This window comes from Myotis yumanensis, unplaced genomic scaffold (genome assembly GCF_028538775.1).
Source record: "Myotis yumanensis isolate MYYU_CA2020_CCGP unplaced genomic scaffold, mMyoYum1.0.hap1 SCAF_3, whole genome shotgun sequence".
Classification (NCBI taxonomy): domain Eukaryota; kingdom Metazoa; phylum Chordata; class Mammalia; order Chiroptera; family Vespertilionidae; genus Myotis; species Myotis yumanensis.
In genome coordinates, this window is record NW_027223754.1 from 106,265,760 (window position 1) to 106,279,406 (window position 13,647).

The window sequence follows — 13,647 nt, forward strand, 5'->3', positions numbered from 1 at the left end:
ATTATTATTATTATCATTGATTTCAGAGAGGAAGGGAGAGGGAGATACAAACATCAATGATAAGAGAGATTCATTGATTGGCTGCCTCATGCATGTCCCCCACTGGGAATTGAACCGTGACCTCTTAGTTCATTGGTCAACTGACTCTCAATCATGCTGGCCAGGCTCATTATTATTTTTTTCGGGGAGGCAGGGGGGTGGAGAGAAAAGGAGAATCTGGGTTCATTATTATTTTTAAAAAATATTTTTATTGATTTCAGAGAGGAAGGGAGGTGAGATAGAAACATCAATGGTGAGAGTCATTGATTGGTTGCCTCCTGCATGCCCCCTACTGGGGATCGAGCCTGCAACCTGGGCTTGTGCCCTGACTTGGAATCGACCTATGACTTCCTGTTTTATAGGTCCATGCTCAACCACTGAGCAATGCTGGCCAAGCAACATTTCATTTTTTGTTAATTGAAGTATATTTTTATTGATTTCAGAGAAGAAGGGTGAGGGAGGGAGGGCTAGAAACATCAATGATGAGAGAGAATCATTATTGATTGGCTGCCTCCTGCATGCCCCCTCTCCCTCACCGCCCCACTGGGGATCGAGCCCGCAGCCCGGGCATTTGCCCTTGACTGGAATTGAACCCAGGACCCTTCAGTCCACAGGCTAACACTCTGTCCACTGAACCAAACCAGCTAGGGCTCGTTATTTTTTTAAAATTTACTTTTATTGTTGAAAGTATTACAGGTGTCCCCATTTTCCCTCGTGCCCCCTTCACCTGGCTCCCACCCCACTGGAGTCCTTTGCTGCACTATAAGCTCTTTGGTTAATCTGTTCCCACTTCCCTACCTCCTTCCCTCTGAGATCTGTCAGTTTGTTCCATGCTTACATGTCTCTAGACAAATTTTGATCGTCAGTTTATTTTGTTTATTGGATTCCACATATAAATGAGATCATGCAATCTTTGTCTTTCTCTGGCTTATTTGCATAATATTCTCCAGGTTCATCTATGCTGTCTTAAAGGGCAAAATTTCCTCATTTTTTACAGCTGCATTGTATTCCATTGTGTAAACATACCACAGCTTTTTTATCCACTCAACTACTGATGGGCAGATTGTCTATTTCCACATCTTAGCTTTTGTAAATAATGCTACTATAACATAGAGGTACATACCTTCTTTCTGATTGGTACTTCAGGATTCTTAGGATACATTTCCATAAATGGGATCGCTGGGTCAAAAAGCAGTTTCTCTTTTAAACTTTTGAAGGAACCATACTTTTTTCCACAGTGGCTGCACCAGTCTACATTTCCATCAACAGTGTACAAGGTTTCCCTTTTTTCCACATCCTCACCAGCAATTGTTGATTTATTGATGGTAGCCATTCTGGCTGGTATGGGGCTGTACGTCATTGTAACTTTAATATGCCCATTTCTTTTTTGTTCCAATTTGCTTGTAAAATTTTATTCCATCCCTTCATTTTCATCCTGTGTGAGTCTTTCATTCTGAGGTGGGTCTACTTGGTTTTCACTACTTTAAATATTTCATGCCACTTCCTTTTGACCTGTAGTGTAGGGTTGTTTCTTTGTTTTGTTTGTTTTTGAGAAATCAGCTGACAGCCTTATAGGAGCTCCCTTGTCGGTAACTAACTGCCTCCCTTTCTACTTTTAAGATTCTCTCTTTGTCTTTAGCATTTCCTGTTTTAATTATGATGTGTCTTGGTGTGGGTCTTTTTGGATATTCATCTTGATTGGGACTCTGCTTCCTGAACTCCTGTGACTTTTTCCGTTACCCGGTTAGTTCTGTCATTTCTTCAAAGAAGTTCTCTGTCCACTACTAATTTTCTACCCCTATTATGTGGATGTTGAGCCATTTCATGTTTTCCCAAAGTGCCCTTAAAACTGTCCTATGCTTTTTAAGTGTTTTGTGTGGGTTTTTTTTAATCTTCCCTGAGCATATTTTTCCGTTGAATTTTAGACAGAATAGAAGAGACGAAAAGACAGAGAGAAATATCGTTGTGAGAGAAACACATCAATTGGTTGCCTCCTGCACAAGCCCTGAGCAGAACCCTGGCCGGGGAGGATCCTGCAACTGAGGTATGTGTCCTTGACCAGAATCGAACCCAGGACCCTTCAGTCCACAGGTTGACGCTCTATCCATTGAACCAAACCGGCTAGGGCTTAGTGTTTTTGTTTTTGCTGCTCTAATAGAGTGGTTTTTTTCTATGTTGTCATCCTAATAGCTGATTCAATCCTCTGCTTCATCAACCTTCTTATAATCCTTTCCAATGTATTCTTGATGTCAGAAATAGTAATTTTTCATTTCTGACTTGTTTTTATTCATGGTTTCTATGTCCTTTTCCATGCTGATGTTGTTCCCACTAAGTTCCTTATAGTTCTTCCTAAGTTCCTTGAGCATCTGTATAGCCATTACTCTAAACTCTATTTCTGGTAAATTGCTAAACTCCATCTCATTTAGTTCTTTTTGTGGAGATTCTTCCTTTCGTTTGGGGGTTGTTTCTTTGTTTTTGTTTAATAGAAGTGCTGTGACTCCTGGTCTTGTGGGTGGTCTTTTGTTGTAAATGTCCTGCTTGGCCTAATGGTGCATTCTCCTTGAACTCCAGAGCTGGATGCTCTAGCAGCGGTTCTCAACCTGTGGGTCGCGACCATTGGAAAACACATATAGCATATCAGATATTTACATTACGATTCATAGCAGTAGCAAAATTACAGTTATGAAGTAGCAACGAAAATAATTTTATGGTTGGGGGTCACCACAACATGAGGAACTGTATTAAAGGGTCGCGGCATTAGGAAGGCTGAGAACCACTGCAAGAGTGTCTGTTTTGTGGGTTATTTGGGCTCTTCCATTGTAACTGGGTCTTGATTGTTGTCCCTCTTGAAGGTTGGATCTCCTCTCATGCTGGTAACTGTGAGGGAGGGAGGCCAGCATATCAAGAGATATTGACATATCAAGTAAGATAAGGCCAAGATTTAAGAGCAAGGAGTTGTAATTTCTTGAGTGTTACTTCAATGAATTGGAAAGGGTAGAAGTCAAAATGAAGTGTGTATAGAGTAGGAGGTAAGAAAGTTGAAATAGTAAAAAGAGATAGCTCTTTGATATAGTTTATTAGAGATGGTGAAGACAGAGGTGCTGACTAAGGAGGGTATGAAGTACACTTCTTCCATGGACTCTAAGTACTTTGAGAGTAGGATAATGTCCTATTTACCTGTGTTATTTCATATTTCAGCTTGTCCATTTGCTAAAGCAAATTCCAGATTGTAAGTTACCTGAGGACAGAAACTATCTAATTTTTCTTATACACAGAACCTGACACATAATATGTCATAAATAAATAGTTGAATGAATCCAAAAGGTATATTTTCTTCTCTCTTTATATTAAAAGGTAAAATAATCTTTCTTTTTTTCTTATAGATTAAGCATATGATGGCTTTTATTGAACAAGAAGCCAATGAAAAAGCAGAAGAAATAGATGCAAAAGTAAGAATTCATGTTTCTAGGTTTAAGAAGTTATAAAGTTTTATGTTGTTTTGCTTTGCTAAATAGTAAGTAGTGAAATTGTTTAACTGCATTGAATGGGACTAATAAGAATATCTCTTATAGGCGCACTCTCCCTCCAAGGAGCTCACCCATGCCATTGTGCGTGCACACGCGCGCGCACGCACTCACACACACACACACACACACACACACACACCTCGCACATATATCCTAATCTCTAAGGGACCCAATCAGACTTGCAACAAGGTGAGCAGTGGGCAGCTGCAGCTCGTCCTGGGCTAACCACTTGAACCTGTCTCCAAGACTCCCTTTTCTCTGACTTCCCAGTGAGTCAGAGCAGCTCAGCCTAGGCTCTCCTGTTGCTTCTTCTATGCCCTTCCTTGTTTAACTGTCATAAATATGTTTGTGCTGCGGTCAAGAAATCTTGTTTGCTTTTAAAAAAAAAAGAAAAAAAAAAGAATATCTCTTATATTTAACATTAAAACTAAATTTCCTGCCCTGGCTGGTGTGTCAGTACTTATAGTGTCAGCCCACATACAGAAGGGTTGCGGGTTTGATTCCCGGTCAGGGACAAGTTCTTGGGTTGCAGTACCTGAGTTCCAGGTTCAGTCCTCAGCCCCAGTCTGGATGTATGCAGGAGGCAACCCATCAATGTGAGAAGGACACATTGATGTGTTGTTGTTTTATTTCTCTTTCTCTCTCTCTCTACCCCTCTCTCCTTCCACTCTCTATCTCTAAATATCAATGGAAAAATATCCTCGGGTGAGGATTAGATAAAAAAATAAAAAAATATTCCTTTCAAAACATTCTGATTGCCAGTAAGTATCCTGAAATTTTATGGTAGGAATTTGAAAAGTAATGGTGGGGGATAAAAAACACATATACCTTAGAGGAGAATTCCAACTGATTTATGTAGATAACTTCCCTCTGCAGGAAATTGGAGATTAAATCTTTTCCCCAACTACCATCCTCATCAGAGTGTGGGCTGAACTTAGGAACCAACTTCCAAAGAATAGAATATGGAAAAGGCAAAAATATTAATGTTATGGTGGAGAAATATGACTTAACCAATTTTCTCACAGTTAACATCATAAGGGTTGTGGATAATTCATCAGGTTACCCGTTTATATGATAGGAAGAGAATACTTCATCTATGTGGTATTTTCCCTAAAACCTTTAACACCAGCCTAATCTATATATATAAAGAGCCAAGGGCCATCGCAACCGAATGGATAACCGAACAGGCTGATTGGGGCGACCAGGCTGGCAGGGGGGTTAAGTGAGGGACGACCAAATGACTGAGCAGCAGGCTGCATGGGGCAACCAGGTCAGCAGGGGGGTTAGTGAGGGGCGACCAGGCTGGCAGGGGGGCAGTTGGGGGTGACCAGGCCGGCAGGGGGGGGGGAGCAGTTACGGGCTACCAGGCTGGTGGGGGGTGCAGTTGGGGGCAACCAGGCTGGCAGGCAGAGGCTGTTAAGGGTGATCAGGCTGGCAGGGGGGCCAGTAGGGGCGATCAGGCAGGCGGGCAGGTGAGCAGTTAGGAGCCAGCGGACCCGGATTGTGAGAGGGATGTCCGATGGCCGGTTCAGGCCTAAACCGGCAGCCGGACATCCCCTGAGGGGTTCCGGATTAGAGAGGGTACAGGCTGGGCTGAGGGAACCCCCCCCCACCCCTGTGCACGAATTTCGTGCACCGGGCCTCTAGTTAATATATAAACAAAGGGATAGTCTCAAAACTGTCAGTGTTATGCCCTAGCTGGTTTTGCTCACGAACTAATTCCCTTGTAGGCAGAAGAAGAGTTCAACATTGAGAAAGGTCGTCTTGTGCAAACCCAAAGACTGAAGATTATGGAATACTATGAGAAGAAAGAAAAGCAGATAGAGCAGCAGAAAAAAATGTAAGTAAATCCTGGTCTCAGTATAAAACTAAAGAAGTTTTACAAAGATAGGTGGAAAAGAAGACAGAGCAGATGCTTCAAAGTCAAGCAAGTATGGGTTCATGTCTTAAATGGATTACTTACTACATATCTGACCTTGGGCAAGGTGCTTAACTTTTCTTTGCTCATTTGTGATAATGGAATTCTCCTAGAATTACTGAAAGATTAAACTGGAATAACAGATACAAAATTGCTTGCCACTTGGTAAGCACTTAATAAATATTTCTTTATCTTTGAAAATATGTTGGTAGAGGAGAAACAAGATGGCAGCGTAGGTAAACACCTGTACTTGCAGCTTCCCATAACCACATCAAAATTACAACTAAAGCTGTAGCTGCTTTGGCTCAGTGGAAAGAGCATTGCCCTGCGGACTGAAGGTTCCTGGGTTCAATTCCAGTCAAAGGCACATGCCTGCGTTGCGGGCTCAATCCCAGTAAGGGCTGTGTAGGAGGCAGCTGATCAATGATTCTCTCTCATCATTGATGTTTCTATTTCTCCCTCTCCCTTCCGTTCTGAAATCAATAAAAAAAATATATTACAATTAAAATACAAAACAACCATCATTCAGAACTGCCTAAAATCTGGCTGATCGCAAGTACTATAACTAGAAAAGTAAAAAAGAAAGCACATTGAGACTGGTAGGAGGGGCAGAGGTCCAGAACAGGCTGATACGACACCCACATGTGCCATAATTTTTTTTTTTTTTAAATATATTTTATTGATTTTTTACAGAGAGGAAGGGAGAGAGATAGAGAGTTAGGAACATCGATGAGAGAGAAACATCGATCAGCTGCCTCCTGCACATCTCCTACCGGGGATGTGCCCGCAACCCAGGTACATGCCCTTGACCGGAATCGAACCTGGGACCTTTCAGTCCGCAGGCCAACGCTCTATCCACTGAGCCAAACCGGTTTCGGCCATAATTTTAATCAGGAGGCAGATTGTCTCTGTGGAGGCTGCCTGTCAGGAGCAAGGGGATCCAGCCCCATAGAGTCCCATAGCCCAGGTTTCCAGAGGTGGGAAGAGAAGCCCCCGCAACTGCGGGCTGTAAAAACCAGTGGGGGTTGTGGCTGAATTAGACGGAGGCTGCTGGAGACCCAGCTTTTCCTTTTAAATTGCCCAGGCACTCAACAAAACCAAGAGCTGGTTCTTTGAAAGGATAAACAAGATTGATGAACTTCTAGCCAGGCTCACCAAGAAACAAAGAGAGAGGACCCAAATAAACAAAATCAGAAATGATAGAGGCAAAATAACAACAGACCCCACAGAAATACAAAGGATTGTTAAAAAATACTATGAACAACTCTACTCCAACAAACTAGACAACCTGGAGGAAATGGACATATTCCTAGAAATAGAACCTTCCAAAACTCAATCGGGAAGAATCTAAAAATCTCAATAGGCCAATAACTATGGAAGAAATTGAAACAGTCACCAAAAATCTTCCAGCAAACAAAAGCGCAGGGCCAGACAGCTTCACGGGAGTTTTACCAAACATTCAAGGAAGAACTAAAACCTATCCTCCTCAGACTATTCCAAAAAATTCAAGAGGAAGGAACACTTCCCAGCTCATTCTATGAAGCCAGCATCACCCTAATATCAAAACCAGATAAAGACAACACAATGAAAGAGAATTACAGGCCAATATCCCTCATGAACATAGATGCCAAAATCCTCAACAAAATTCTAGCAAATCGGATCCACCAGTACATCAGAAAGATCATACACAATGACCAAGTAGGATTTATCCCAGGGATGCAAGGATGATACAATATCCACAAATCAATAAACGTAATACATCACATAAACTAATTGAGAGATAAAAACCACATTGTCATATCAATTGATGCAGAAAAAGCATTTGACAAAATCCAACACCCATTTTTGCTAAAAACTCTCAGCAAGGTGGGACTAGAAGGATCATACCTCAACATAATAAAAGCCATATATGACAAACCCCAGCCAACATCATAATCAATGGGCAAAAACTAAAACCATTTCCCCTAAAAACAGGAACAAGACAGGGATGCCCCTCTCGCCACTCCTGTTCAACATAGTACTGGAAGTACTAGCCGTTGCAATCAGACAAGAAGAAGAAATAAAAGGCATCCAAATTGGAAAAGAAGAAGTAAAACTGTCCTTATTTGCAGATGACATGATACTGTACATAGAGAACCCTAAAGACTCCATCAAAAAATTATTAGACTTAATAAATGAATTCAGCAATGTAGCAGGATACAAAATTAATGCCAAGAAATCTATGGCATTTCTTTACACCAATAGTGAACTTACAGAAAGTGAGACTAAAAAAGCAATCCCATTTACCATCCCACCAAAAAAATTAAGATACCTAGGAATAAATTTAACTAAGGAGGTAAAAGACTTATATGCAGAAAACTACAGGACACTGAAAAAAGAGATAGGGAAGACATAAACAGATGGAAGAACATACTGTGTTCATGGATTGGTAGAATCAACATCATCAAATGTCCATATTACCCAAAGCAATCCATAGATTCAGTGCAATCCCCATTAAATTACCAATGGCATATTTCACAGACCTAGAACGAACTCTCCAAAAATTCATCTGGAATAAAAAAAGACCTCAAGTAGCTGCAGCAATCCTGAGAAAGAAGAACAAAGTAGGTGGGCTCTCAATACCAGATATCAAGCTGTATTACAAAGCCACTGTTCTTAAAACAGCATGGTACTGGCACAAGAACAGACATATAGATCAGTGGAATAGAATAGAGAACCCAGAAATCAACCCAAACCACTATGCCCAATTAATATTCGACAAAGGAGGCAAGAGCATACAATGGAGTCAAGACAGTCTCTTCAATCAATGGTGTTGGGAAAATTGGACAGATACATGCAAAAAGATGAAACTAGACCACCAACTCACACCATACACAAAAATAAACTCAAAATGGATAAAAGACTTAAACGTAAGAAGGGAAACCATAAAAATACTAGAGGAATCCACAGGCAGCGAAATCGCAAACATATGCCGAAGAAATTTCTTCTCTGATACTGTCCCTAGGGCACTGGAAACTAAAGAGAAAATAAACAAATGGGGATGGCCCCTGTGAGGCTGAGACAGTCCCTGTGAGGCTGAGATGGCCCCTTTGAGGCTGAGACGGTCCCTGGGAGGCCGAGATGGTCCCTGGGAGGCCGAACACAGGGACACGTCGCGGATGGAAATAGCTACATTTTCCATGTGTATGACCCGGCAACAAAAAGCCTACACCTATGGGTGAGGACAGTGGGGGGGTAAGGGCAGAGGGTGGGGTGGGAACTGGGTGGAGGGGAGCTATGGGGGGAAAAAAGGGGAACAACTGTAATAATATGAACAATAAAGATTTATTTTAACAAAAACAAATGGGACTACATCAAAATAAAAAGCTTTTGCACAGCAAAGAAAACCATCAACAAAACAACAAGAAAGCCCACTGCATGGGAGAACATATTTGCCAATGATATCACCAATAAGGGTTTAATCTCAAACATCTACAGGGAACTCATGCAACTTAGCAATAGGAAGATAAACAATCCAATCAAAAAATGGGCAATGGACCTAGATAGACACTTTTCGAAAGAGGACATACAGAAGGCCGAAAGACATATGAAAACATGCTCAAAGTCACTAATTATATGAGAGATGCAAATCAAAACAACAATGCGGAATCATCTCACACCTGCCAGAATGGCTATCATCAACAAATCAAACAAACAACAAGTGTTGGAGAGGATGTGGAGAAAAAGGAACCCTTCTGCACTGCTGGTGGGAATGCAGACTTGTGCAGCCACTGTGGAGAACAGTATGGAGTTTCCTCAAAAAACTAAAAATGGAACTCCAATATCCTAAGAAACCAGAAACACCAATCAGAAAGGATATATGCACCCCTATGTTCATAGCAGCACAATTCACCATAGCTAAGATTTGGAAACAGCCTAAGTGCCCATCAGCAGATGAGTGGATTAGAAAACTGTGGTACATCTACACATTGGAATACTACGCTTCGGTAAAAAAGAAGGAACTCTTGCCATTTGCAACAGCATGGATGGAACTGGAGAGCATTATGGTAAGTGAAATTAGCCAGTCAGAGAAAGATAAATACCACATGATCTCACTCATTTGTGGAATATAGAGAACAACATAGACTGATTAACAGGGACAGATCCAAAGACAGAGAAACAGCGATCAGACTATCAATCCCCAGAGGGAAAGTAGGGGAGGGTGGGGGTAAGGGGAAGAGATCAACCAAAGGACTTGTATGCATGCATATAAGTCAAACTAATGGACATGGACAACAGGGGGATGAGATCATGAGGGGGGCGAGGGGTTGGGGGTTAATGGGGGGGATGAGGACACATTTGTAATACCTTAACCAATAAAGAAATTAAAGATAAAAAAAAAATTGCCCAGGCACAATCTTACACGGTTCCACTTCCTCCAAGCTCCAGTCCTGGGGGACCCAGGCACATATGGGGAGGAACTGGATTTTCTGGCATGGGGGCAGGAACTCAGGGTTGCTTTTCTCCCAGACAGGGTACTTACAGGGGACATTGTTCTGGTGCTGGGACCTCCCCTCTCTCAGGGCTGACTAGCAGCCATATCTGAGTCTCCCTCAGCCTGGAGTAAACTTTGTTCCACCCTGAAGATTCCCTGAGACTCTGCCCCATCAACTTTGTAGCCCCACCCAAGCTGTTTGCAGTTGCTTTTCCATATGAATGGCCTGTCCTGGCTCAGGCTTCAAATCTTGTTAAAAAATCTCTCAAACAAGCTGAAGGTGGTAACAGCATGCCCCCAAACCTATCAGTAAAAGGCCCAAGACCCGGCACTAGCACCAGCCTGCCTTGCTTCACAGGCCCAATACAAGTAGCAGTCATCTGCAGACCTCTCTGTAGTTCCTGCTGGGTGACTCCAGTGGCTGACTTTGCACCTCCCAGGAAGCCCCAGAACCAGTACACCCATTTGACAGCCTCAGACCATACCATATTACAACTCTACACATCCACAAGTAACACACTCAAGAAGCAGACTCAGTGAGCACCAAAACCTCCCTTAAGTAAGTCCTGCTCCATAGGGGTGTCTCCTGCATAGCAGCTCTCCCACTGTAGTCGTAGCTGGTCCTTATAGCCAATTGGCCTGGAGGTCAACTCCTCCCAGTGACGCCAACAGCAATCAGCTCAACTCCAGTAAGACTGCACACAGCCCACACAGGGTCCCTAGAGTGCCATATCAGGTGACCGGGGAGGCTGAGCCATTGGGTCCTACAGGACATCTACTATACAAGGCCACTTTACCAATTCTAGGAGACATAGCAGCTCTACCTAATACATAAAAAGAAACACAGGGAAGCAGCCAAAATGGGGAGACAAAGAAGCATGTCACAAATGAAAGAAATGGAAGTGAGAAAACTGCTGAATACAGAAATCAAAACCATGTTATAAGCTTACTCAAGGATCTTCATGAGACTTTCAAGGATCTTAGTGAGAATGTCAAAGACATGAAAAAGGACCAGTCAGAAATTAAGCATACACTAACTGAAATAAAGAATAATTTACACGGTTTCAACAGTAGAGTAGAGGATTCTGAGAATCAAATCAAGGATTTGGAATATGAGGAAGCAAAAAACACCCAATTAGAAGAGCAAAAAGAAAAAAGTCCAAAAATATGAATATAGTGTAAGGAGCTTCTGAAACAACTTCAAGCCTACCAACATTTGCATTATGGGGGTGTCAGAAGGAGATGAGAGAGAGCAAGATACTGAAAACCTATTTGAAGAAATAATGACAGAACACTTCCCCTACCTGGTAAAAGAAATAGACTTACAAGTTTAGGAAGCTCAGAGAGTCCCAAACAAGAGGAACCCAACGAGGCCCACACCAAAATACATCATAATTAACCCTTTGCACTCCGAACCATTCTGGACATTGGCTACCAGCTACTCGACGCTACTTTGCGGCGGAAACGTGCATTTACAGACCCTCGTATTATTTAGTATAATTTTGGAACCAAGTAACGTATTATAATGATATTGGACTTATATGAATTGGGTGACATCGAGGAATGTATATTTGCAAAAAAACCAATATTTTATTGTTTATAATTTTGTACAGTATGATAAGTTTTGTAACACTCCCCAATATGCATTGCAGGCTGATTAGTGCATGTTTGACAGTAATAAGTGGTTTGACACCTGCCACCAGGTGTTTTCCTATTAGAACACACAATGCAGTCCCGTTTTCTTTGTCCCACATCAGGAATATGTAGTTTATTGTTTAATCTATTGTCCGTAGAAGATGTGGATGGACGCGTTCTCGATACACGAAAATCGCCCTTTAATTGGTCAACGAGTGTCTTGACAAACTTGTGGTGTGTCATTGGCGTTTCATTACTTGTTTGTTTTTCGATGCGATACATTATGTATGAGTTTATCACACACATTTCCAACCCCCCAAAAAATAACTTCCTCCACCATTTGAGCGATTTACAGAGGAAACAATACGTCGAAGCGCATTGATCCGCACCACCCATATTTGCCGTATATTCTAACACCATTTCAGCCTTACTGACTGTTACGATATGTCCACCGCGTAATGTTCTCTGGGTAGATTGTAGGTTTGTGTTATAATAATTGGTGAGCATGGTAATAATTCTTTTATCTTTCCACGCAAGAAGCGTAGTATTATTCTTTCTGTATGCAACTGCTTCTTTCCAATTTCTTCTTTGGCATAATTGTTTGTCTCTTTTATTATGCTGTCTACTAATTCTTCAGTAAAATATAATGTGAAATAGTCTATGGGCTCTTTTATGTTACTCGGGACTTGTGGTCCGGCTATTTCTTTGTGTAAATCAAAATTTATCGTGGCTGGAGGAACCTCCGATTCGGTAACATCTTCCCACTCTTCACTTGACGATACGTTGTCATGTTGCCGTGTGTTTTCTTCCATACTACTATTATCGCTTTCGCTATCTATGCGAACAATTCGTCGCCTTCTAGGTTGAATGATATCACTATCACTGCTGTCGTTTTGTTCTACAGTTAGTCTTTCTAACGTGTCTGTATAGAGGTCTATCTGGAGCTCATCTTCACTACTACTTGTGTCATGAGACTCATTCGTGGTTGGACGCTTTGCCATTGTTCTAATAAAAAATATGAATAAATGCATGGGTTGAAAATTTCTAATTGTTATTACTAACTGACAAGATGATATTTACCAAAATAGCTTTCACCAAACAATTTATTCACTAAGAAAAGAATCACTTTTCCGATTTTCTCCTCGTTAGATCTATGTGCACTGCTCGAAGCTTCAAACCAAAATGAGCTCAGCTTTGAAAATCTTTTCCTCCAGATGTAGACTTGTTTATTTGTAATTATATATCTCACTATACAGTGCGCTCTATGTTCGAAAACTGACCTTTCTTCTACAAACTCCCCTTATCGCTCTTTTCAAGTGGCGTCTCAAAGTGCTCGGACCGTCGTGAGCACGCATCTCACGTTCTTGTCCGACACAAAACCCGCTGACATTTCTTGTATATATCTTAGTAATTTTACGATATTTTGATTTAATTTCTTGTGCCATTTCAAGATAAAACTTCAGGGAAACATGAATGTCTCAAAAAGTTGTGTTGAAATAACTCAATTCCCCGTAATCACTAATAAACTGCAATGTCCCCTGAGAGGGGACATCCGAGTGATATGCTAGAATTCCGATGTCCCCTGAGAGGAGACAGCGGAGTGCAAAGGGTTAAAATGCCAAGGCTTAAGGACAGATAGAATCTTAAAAGTAGCACGAGATAAGCAGTTAGTTACCTACAAGGGAGCTCCCATAGTACTGTTAGCTGGCTTCTCAACAGAAACTTCGCAGGCCAGAAGGGAGTGGCAAGAAATACTGAAAGTGATGAATAGTAAGTACCTACAACCAAGATTACTCAGCAAACCCTCATTTAGAATTGAGCGTCAGAAAAAAAACTTCATAAACCAGAAAAAAAGTAAAGTAGTTCACCATCACCAAACCATTATTACATGAAATGTTGAAGGGTATTCTGTAAGAATAGGAAGGAAAAGAAGGAGAAAGAGAGATAAAATATATCAACAGTAAAAGGCAACAGATACATATCTATCAACAATTGAATTTAACAATCAAAATAACCAACCATAAACCTAATGAATGAAATAAACTGGTGAATAA

At 41.4% G+C, this 13,647-nt stretch overlaps 1 protein-coding gene across 2 annotated transcripts in view; it reads left to right on the forward strand.

Moving 5' to 3' along the window:
* ATP6V1E1 (ATPase H+ transporting V1 subunit E1) overlaps positions 1-13,647 on the forward strand; it is a 68,502-nt gene that overhangs the window by 28,874 nt on the left and 25,981 nt on the right. For both annotated transcript variants that reach the window (XM_070409294.1, XM_070409295.1), the window contains exons 2-3: positions 3,423-3,488; positions 5,297-5,406. In XM_070409294.1, the coding sequence (XP_070265395.1) occupies positions 3,423-3,488; positions 5,297-5,406 (176 nt within the window). The remainder of the gene's footprint in view (positions 1-3,422; positions 3,489-5,296; positions 5,407-13,647) is intronic.